The sequence below is a fragment of the Heteronotia binoei genome, chromosome 8 (assembly GCF_032191835.1).
Source record: "Heteronotia binoei isolate CCM8104 ecotype False Entrance Well chromosome 8, APGP_CSIRO_Hbin_v1, whole genome shotgun sequence".
In the NCBI taxonomy this organism is placed as follows: Eukaryota; Metazoa; Chordata; class Lepidosauria; order Squamata; family Gekkonidae; genus Heteronotia; species Heteronotia binoei.
Genome location: NC_083230.1, coordinates 85,744,731 through 85,754,493, shown reverse-complemented (window position 1 = coordinate 85,754,493; position 9,763 = coordinate 85,744,731). Strand labels below are relative to the sequence as shown.

At 42.8% G+C, this 9,763-nt stretch overlaps 1 protein-coding gene across 2 annotated transcripts in view; it reads right to left on the bottom strand.

Annotated features, from left to right (window-relative positions):
• Positions 1-2,389: 2,389 nt before the first annotated feature.
• TMPRSS6 (transmembrane serine protease 6) overlaps positions 2,390-9,763 on the bottom strand; it is a 49,326-nt gene continuing 41,952 nt past the window's right edge. For both annotated transcript variants that reach the window (XM_060245506.1, XM_060245505.1), the window contains exons 15-18: positions 8,564-8,732; positions 6,009-6,280; positions 4,297-4,433; positions 2,390-4,127 (exon numbers count right to left, since the gene is read on the bottom strand). In XM_060245506.1, the coding sequence (XP_060101489.1) occupies positions 3,966-4,127; positions 4,297-4,433; positions 6,009-6,280; positions 8,564-8,732 (740 nt within the window). In that variant the 3' untranslated portion in view covers positions 2,390-3,965. The remainder of the gene's footprint in view (positions 4,128-4,296; positions 4,434-6,008; positions 6,281-8,563; positions 8,733-9,763) is intronic.

Sequence of the window (9,763 nt, the reverse complement as noted above, 5' to 3'; positions counted from 1 at the left end):
AGCACAGGAGCATGATAGGAATATTCTTCTGATATTCTCTAGCTGTAGGAATGAACATAGCTATGTTATTTGCTCCTTTACTTTTGCTGAAAGCAAATATTCTTGCCATGTTGTTCTTATCCTTGTGAAAGATGTAAAGTGAGAGATGTAAAGCATGAGGGAGCGGTCTCTTGCAAACTTGAAAAGAAACACACATGCTTTCCAATAAGGTGGCTTTATTTCAATCACTGGAAAAGAGGAAAGGGTATTTCTGGAGTATCTAGCAGTGAGGAAAAGACTGATGCCCTACAATTTAAGGTGATGCCCGCTGACCTGTTTGGTATTGGGACAACAGACCCATAAAATTGTGCCTGAGGATTCTATGTAAAAAGTCCTGAATAAATTTCACAAAGCATTACTATGGTCTCATTGTCTTCTTGGCTTTGGCAGTTTTGCAGGTAGAGGTGGGATGGCAGGGGTTGTCCTGGGAACAGTTCATTCCATAAAGCTATTTGATCCTCAGCAGCTACCTTTGTTTTTATGTGGGACACAAATTCCACATCCCCATACACTTCATTTACAGAGGCGTGGGTAAAGCTGGAATATATTAAAATCTCCATCCCACGAGATACACAATCCTTGTATGTCTTCTGTCAATAAAGGCTACCATTTCCTTCTGTGTCTCAGCCTGGCTATAGGTCCTGGAAACCTTGATTGCTTAGTCTCCTCAGCTTGTGCTGTAGCTTCTAGAAACTTCCTGTCATCACAGCCTTCTCAGTCTAGCTATGACAGTGGAAGAGAATGTCTCCATTTTGTCTGCCCTACACTTAGTTGGCAAGGCTCGAGCAAGTTTGTCAAGAGAGCCAGTTTGGTGTAGTGGTTAAGTGTGCCGACTCTTATCTGGGAGAACTGGGTTTGATTCCCCACTCCTCCACTTGCAGCTGCTGGAATGGCCTTGAGTTAGCCATAGCTCTCGGATAGTTGTCCTTGAAAAAGGGCAGCTTCTGTGAGAGCTCTCTCAGCCCCACCTACCTCAGTTTGTTGTGGGGGAGGAAGGTAAAGAAGATTGTGAGCCATTCGGAGTGGAGGGTGGGATATAAATCCACTATCATCATCATATTCTTCAATGATAGAATACTTTGGAGGTAATTAATAATGAGTTAAATGTAAAAAAGCGTCATTTGCCTTGAAAGCGTAGAAGCTTTCTGCAGTATCCTCAACCTCTTTCCTAATAATCTCTAATAAAGAGTTTGCCTTTTTCACTGCTGCAGCATGCTGGGTTGACACTTTCATGGAGCTAGCCACTATAACCTCATGATCTTTTTCACTCTTAGTCTCAGCAAGTTCAGGCCCCATTAGCCTATACTTGAAGTTGGGATTTTTTTTTGTCACAGTGTGCATCACTTTACATTTACCAACATTGAATTTCACCCTTGGAGCTCTTCACAGTCAGCCTTGATTACTTTTGCTCCCAGCCATTCTCACCTGGGAGCCCACAAATTGATTCCATTATGAATATAACTAATGATAAGCTTAACTTTGGAACTATGGTAGGTTTGGAACTGATCATGTTTTGAACTTGCATTCAGGATCAAATTTCATAGAATCTCAGAATCGTGAAGTTAGAAGGAGCCCCCAGGGTCATCTAGTCCAACTGCCTGTACAATGCAGGAACTTCACAAATACTTTCCTCTAAGTTCACAGGATCAGCATTGCTGTCAGGTGGCCACCTAGCCTCTGTTTAACAAATGTCCAAGAAAGGAGAGCCCACCACCTCCTGAGGAAGCCTGTTCCACTGAGGAACTGCCCTAACTGTCAAGAAGTCTTTCTTAATGTTGAGCTGGAAACTCTGATTTAATTTCAACTCATTGGTTCTGGTCCTACCTTCATGTTGGAATGGCATATGGAAGGTTCTCTGATGCTGCAGATGTTGCTCAGATTAAACAATATTCTTGTGAGTCTTAGCTTTATTTATAATGTGAGAGAAGATGACCAGTTCCTCTTGGGTGCAGAAGACCAACATTGTTGTCTGTGATGATATAAAGTTCTTTGTCACATGGTCAGTAAGTTTCAAGTTTATTTAAATGTATATCCCGCCCTTCCCACCAAAGTGGCTCAGGGCGGCTCACAACACATAAAAATCTAACATAATTTTTGAATTTAAATTTACACTTGCACCAGGTTCAAACCAGTTTAATTGTAATGGGTTCTGACAAAGACCTTGAGAATGATTGTGTGTGTTGGAGGTAAGGAGATGAAGGATGCTGTGATTTTTCTGGTGCCCTTTCATGGAATTACATATCTCACTTGTTCCTTGTTCAGGAGCCATGACAGTTAAACAAATGTAAACATGGACTTGTCACAGAAAAACAATTTTTCACATTTCCCATATCAATACAGTACAACGATATTTTATATCTCTGTAGGTTGATGAACCTTTTATTTCATCACATTTTCAAACAATGAATAGGCTGCAGTCCTAAAATGCACACTTGACCTTGAATACAAACTCTTGAACACTTTGAGCATTCAGAGTAAACATGACAGGGCCAGGCCATACAAATGGATTACCATCGTCAATACCATGACAAAGAGGTAAGGTCAAACTACATTACAAGCAGTACCATTTCTGTGCAAAGTGATTTTCATAGAGTGCTGGTATGTTAGTATTAATGCTATTTCCTTTTAGTAAGAAGCTTGTTCATTTAGAACTTAAATTGTAAATTCATGGCAATGCTCCCTCTAAGTTGTGGAGTCTTGTGAGCAAAAATTCTACTTCGTGAGTTACTGGCATTAAAGCTGTGAGCTACTGCATAAATTAGTTTGCTCTGGGGCCATTTTTTTCCTGAGTTAAGCCAAAAATGTGTGAGCCAGAGGCTAAAGAACTCTGAGCTTGCTCACACTAACTCAGTTTGGAGGAAACACTGGTTCATGGTCCAGTACAGGAAAAAATCTCCATAATAAGGTAATGGCAGAAAGTCACTTGCACACAAAAATGACTATGAGAACCTATATTCGTGTTAGCTGGATGGAGATAAGGGTGCAATGGTGATGGATGGAGACCCAAACCTGAAAATAAGTTAATTCAGGTTTGCAGCATCATATGAATTAGCAGAAATTACAAGAAGGTGTTATGGCTCAGTGGTAGAGCATCTGCTTTGTATGCAGAAGGTCCCAGATTCAATCCCCCAACATCTCTAGTTAAGAGGATCAGGTAGCAGATAAAGTGAAAGACTTTAGACTCGAGAGCTGCTGCCAGTCCAAGTAAACAATACTGGTCTGACTCAGTCGGCTTCAGGTATGTATTCAAGAAGGAACTTTCAGAAGGCCTTCAGTTGAGGAGCATAAGGTCCTTTAGGGGCTGTCACCTGGTCTTTAGGCAGCTCCATGATGGTTTTTAAAAACTGAATAATTGCAACACACAATTCACATGAAGTTCATTTCTTCCACATGCACACACACCCTAACACCTGCTCAGAGTATTCCTTACCCTTATCTTCCACTGTACATACTAACCACATGTTATAAATGCAACTTTAAAAAACACAGATTATTTCTACAAAGGAGGCTAGAAGGGCTTCCAGTTAATCTCCACCTTCCATATCAGAAGACATTTCCTTTCCAAAGTCTTTTGGTTATTCAGTCCTCACTACCTGATAAACAAACCATGATTGCCAACTTTTTGGTAGCAGAACGAAGGCTGATTGATAATGGTAGAGAACTGTACTTCAGAATTGTTCCTCATTGTGAGAATTGTTTGTCTTTCAATGTTTTTAAAAAATCCATCCTTACTGGCCTCAAAAGGCCCCTCCTGCTCCTACACTGAAACCACATTGACATTCAGCCCTTGACAATGAGATGGGATTTGGTCTGATGTGGAATGTCCCTGGAGTCCAAAACATTGAAAGGCATGTGGAGGCCTAGAGGTGGCACCTCCATGCAGCCTATTTAGTCTTGTAGGTTAAAGACAGGGGGTGGGTCATTGTCTAGCTCATCATGGCCTGTTTCATCCAGCCTATCACTGAGGTTATTCTGGTGTAGACTCCATAGTAATGGGGGCGTGCACATCCCAGGCCCCAGCTCACCAGACCAGCCAGGAACCATCTGCCACTAGGCTCCTGGCAGACAAGAGGTCCTCCAGAGTCACCCTAGAAAAGAAGCAAAACAATCCTCATCTGCTCTGAGAAATGGGTTTTTCTGAAGGAGACGAGTGGAAAGAAACATTTATATATGCTTGGCCTCTGCTGTGGGTTACCTGCAGTTGAGCAGGACCCAACAAGCTATTTAGGAATGGAGAAGGTAGGGTCTCAAAGTTACCTGACAAGAATCCTTCTTTCCATCATGGTAACCAGCGCAAAGCATTCTGGGTGTGACCCGGTAATGATAGGCTTCGTTGCAGATATCCTGTTGTACTAATGATATATTTGCCTTCTGCAAGATCTTACTGGTGGGACCTGGGTGTGGGACACAAGATTAGGAGGGAAAAAGAAAAGAGTAAATTCACTTTGTGTTGTTAGCTCCGAGTTAGGAAACACCTGGAGATTTGGGGGGGGTGGAACCTGATGAGGGCAGGCTTTAGGGAAGGGAGGGACTTCAATGGAATATAATACCATTGAGTTCATCTTCCAAAGCAGCCATTTTCTCCAGAGGAACTGATCTCTGTCACCTGGAGATCAGTTGCAATATCAGGAGATCTCCAGTCACCACTTGAAGACTGTCAACCCCTTCATGTGAAGTTCCTCACAACACACATCTTTCTGCATATTCAATGTAGGATTGCTAAATCCAATTCAAGAAATATTTGGGGACTTTGAGGGTGGAGCCAGGAGTAAGGTTGTGAAAGCATAACTGAACTCCAAAGGTAGCTCTGGCCGTCACACTGAAAGGGACTGCACACTTTTTAAATGCCTTCCTTCCATAGGAAATAATGAAGGCTATGGGCACCTTCTTTTGGGCCTCATAGAATTGGACCTCCTGGTCCAATCTTTTTGAAACTTGGGGGTATTTTGGGGAGAGGCACCAGATGCTATACTGAAAATTTGGTGCATCTACCTCAAAAAACAGCCCCCCCCCCGAGCCCCAGATACCCGTGCAACAATTCTCCATTATTCCATATGGGAATAAGTCTCCATAGGTAATAGTAGAGTTCCCAGCAGACATTTCCCTCCCCTTCCCCCACCTTCTAATGACCCTGAAGTGGGGGGAGGGTCTCCAAACCAGGGATTGCCCTGCCCCCACCTGGGGATTGGCAACCCTAATTCAATGGGCCTGCGCAGCACCTATTGCCCCCTCCATGCATGCTTCATTCAAAGAACACATAATGTGACTCATCTCTAGATACTTTACTACAAGGCCTGCCCAATATATTTCCAGACTAGCATTTCAGACTTGGTTCTGAAGAACACCAGAATGTTTATCCCTGCCTCAGGCAAAAGGAAGAGACTTAAAAATGCAGGTCATGGTATTCTCCAATCAGTGTGGGAAATATCTGTCAAAGGAAGGTCATAGGTTAATGTTCAGATTTTCCTCTTTTCTTTTTTTTGCTTTGATGTTCCTAGTTTTTCAGCTTAAAATGTCCTAAATGGCTTTTTATTGTCAAAATATCAGCTATTGAGAAGTCTGTTGTGTGTGTGTGTTTTTTTTTTTTAAAATAACATTCTCAAAGTTGGAACTTTCTTTTGAAGAACTGAGCGGCAAAGATTTGGATTCACAGGCTAAAATATTTTGACTGTGAAATAAGCTTGATAGTTTTAACAAACATAAATATATGGGTATTTTTGCAATTTATACAAAGAGCCACTAAGAGGAGCAAAAGAGCACCTTGCTGCAAAGCAGAAGCTGCAACATTCTATCTATGACTTCATGATGCTGGATTAATTTTGGACTGAACAGGCAAAACAGCGTAGCTATTATAGACGCCATGATCTGCAAAGCTTAGACCAACACAGCATCTCAAGACAGGTTAGTTTCAGATGAGGACATTTTTGGTCAGGGTACATCAACAGAACTGAGAAAGACACTGCAAATACCTCCTTCCTTGACTGCACCCCAGCCGGTGATCCAACAGAAGAGGCCAGGCTCAAAGAGATGGGAGCTGGTAGGCAGGCAAATGCGTTGGATGGAAGAGGAGTAGACAACTGGATGGTCTAGCTGAAGCAGAGCCACATCATAGTCATGGCTGTCCTCTTCATAGTAAGGATGCTGCAGGATGCGACTCACCTTGAAGGAGACCTCATTGTGGCTAGTGACATTCAGAAAATACTTGCCCAGGTAGACCGTCCAGACTGTGGGAGAAGCCAATCTGCAAGGTATAATGGGGAGGCCAAGATTTCAGCACAATCCTCCTATAAGGTGCCTGAGAAAATACAGGACCATGTGACACTGTATCATACCTTACAGAGTACACAGGTTGGGTCAGATGTAACTCAATCACTTGTGAGTTGCAGATTCTCATTAATTCTCACATATGCAGTGCCTGGTTAAGATCAGAACTGCAAGGCTTGTGGAAAAGGGGCTTCAGCCATCTACCCCATACCAATTTCTAAACCTAAAACAATCCTGGGAGGACATTGTTTGGGGAAACCTATGTATCCTGAGATACATATTTTCCCAACAAGCCCAATAGCACCCCCCCCCCCTTCTTTACATGGGCCACAGCCCTGCATCAAATTGGGCACTATACATGTGGAAACTGAGGAGAATCCACAACCACATAGGATTGTGTTAACAACACATGGTGAAGATCCAGATCCAACCTGTGTAATCTATAATGTGAGACTGCCTCTTACGAATGCATCAGCACAGATGATCTCTAGATTGCTTCTGTCCTTGAAGCTCTATGGCATAGAAGGTTACTGGGCACAATTGCCTTGTGGGATCAGAACTAAGGTCCAGTTAGCCAAGGACTATGTATACAATGGCGGCTACTGTTATAGCCCTGGGAACATGGTTGGCAGGATGGTGATAGACCTCAGCAGCTGTTTGTTCTAGCATCAGCAATCAGCAGTCCACTGTACATCCGCATGGATGTTCCATTTTAATTATTATGATTATTTGTCACTGATAGCCTACTTTCCATGAATCTGTTGGATCCTGTTTTTCCCCCAAAGCTCTCAAAATGAGCTAATAGTGCAATCCAAGCCATAGTTAAGCTCTTCCAAGCCTATGAAAAGGTGTAGCACTGCTTGGGATGGCACCATTTTACACTGTTAAAAGCTGGTATCTGTATCTCCACAGGAGAAAGGTTCTACAACTGGCACTTCTCAGAGTGATTGTGGGGGTGGGGGAAGGACCTCATAAAATACTTGTAAAACAAGTAATGCATGATAAGCAATAATATATTCCTCAGGTCTTCTTAGAACTGCCTTCAGTCCCTCCTGAAATACTCCCTTCTTCACCAAAGCTTATCCATTAAGAAATCAACACTGTATCCCTATGTGTGGTTATCACTGGGCTTTGTTCATGATATTATGAATGTCCAGTGCTGTAAATGTTAAAGGTTTCATCAAAGAGAACTGAATGCTTGGAGCATTATACTAATTGCCTAATTAGATCTAATTCTCGCTGAGGTGGTCTGTTGGACTCTACCAGTCATATAAATGATTTTTTTTAAAAAAACAAAACCTTCCACATAGAAAATGCAAGGAGATGAATTCCAATCTAATCTTCTCCCTGACAAGCCAATTTTCTACATGGAGGGAATTTCTATGCACAGCAGTGCACACAGTCGTGTATCTCCATCTGCATTCTGAAGAGGTACAGCTCTCACACCAGTCACACAGTTTCAGTCTCTCACTTCTTGGTCTTATGACTAAGATCAAGTGTAGCCTCAGTCCAATCAACCTATCAGGATTGTTGAGATGGTAAAAGTGGGGGACCAAGAACCACATACACATATTGGCTGAGGAAGATGGTGGTAGGGAAATGTGCTAGACAGACATTAAAACAACAGCATGGGGGAAAGAATCAGCCTCCTCACCACCCAGCACTATGCCTCTGATCTAATTATAATTCTCTCACAGTTTCTTGGAAGCCTTAAAGATCTCCCACATATCATGGGCCTGAGTAGAACTCAGCAAGCACTGTGAACAGTACTCAAGATTATTGAGAGCCAGGGTGGTTTAGTGGCTAAGAGTGTCAGATTAGTATCTGGAAGACCCAGTTTTAAATCCCCACTCATGCAATGGAAGCTTACTGGATGGCCTTGGGCCAGTCACACTCTCTCAGCCTAACCTTCACACTGTTGTTGTGAGGATAAAATGAAGGAGAGGAGAAGGATGTAAACTAATTTGGGATTTGGGTGCCCACTGCTGCAAAGGTATGTCATCTTCTGAATGATTTGCCATCTGAAATAACTGAAAAGGTTACTTTATTCTTGAGTCTTGTAATCAAGGATCGATTGTCCAATGTATAGCTATATATGACTGGCTTATTTTGTCATTTCTGTATCTCTTTATTGCCTCATTTATAATCTGATATATGCCAATAAAGACTTGTGTGTGTGTGTGTGGGTCCCCACTGGGGAGAAAGGTAGGGTATACATGAAACAAACAAAAATCCTCTCAGTTCCCCTTCTCACTGTCACCTGTCTTGCTGGAAGCAGTGTGCAGCGGTGATCACCCAGCGGTCTGCAATCAATGTTCCACCGCAAACATGGTGCCCACGAACTTGCAGGCTGGCTTGCCAGGGCCACTCCTCTTCTAATGAATCAAATCCCCCCACAATCCGATTAATTGGACCCTGCAGTCCACAATCTGAGGAAACAGAAAGAAACCCTAGAAGAAGGGAAGGATCTCTAGAAGGAAGGCAAGTACAAAAGGAACAGGATGGAATTCCACATTTTTAAATTTAATTGTTTGACATCTGTTTCTCAGCCCTTTATAACAGAAGCAATTTGGGATTTCAAAGGTCACAGCTAGAGAAAAATCTAGTTCAAATTTTCCTTTGTGACTTCATTAAATAAAATTAATGGTTACCAGGACTGTCCCTAGATGTAAGCCTGGCTGAGGCCCCTGTCACAGATGGCAGATTTGGGATGTGCTTTAAAGGTAGCAAAATGTTGACAAATGTTGAGCAGTAAAAGGGAAAATGAGTTGATGAAATGCATAAGAAATTGTCTTGTGAATTAAGAATTTCCCAACTCAAAATTCACCTCAGCCATGAACCCATTGGGTGGTTTTAGGCAAGCCACTATCCCTCAGTGTTGCCTCTATAATATGGAAATCATGACACTGGCATGTTCTTGGAGGAATACTACATGGAGTACTGAGTCAAAAGGAGGTGAAGATCTTTGTGGCCTCTGAAAAAGCACAGTAGTATTTTGCCAAAGATGGATGACACATCAGGTTCTTTCTACTTATAACCAATGGGGCACATGGGGAGCAGTCACATGAGAGATTTGGCCTGACCTAGCCACGTCTCCCCTCCAGATTTAATATGTGTGATCACATGCACACATCTGCCCCCTGAGTCCCATCCATATCCACCTTGTCTGAGGATGGGCTGGGACTAGATTCAATAGCTACTGGAACATTCCACTAGCAAACCTCTAAAATGTATGCAGGGTGCATTTCTTGGCTGCCTGAACTGCCAGGCATGTGCTGCACCCGCCCCACACCTGCCCGGCATGCACATTAGCAGCCTGAAATTTTCTTGTGCGTATGCAGCCCTTGCCTCACCCAGCAGCAGGGTGGGGGGCTGTGTGATTGCCACTGCGCAGATCAAAGAAAACCAGCTTTTCCAGAGCTGGGATACTGCCACACCAAATTTCTTGTGTCTTTGTGTG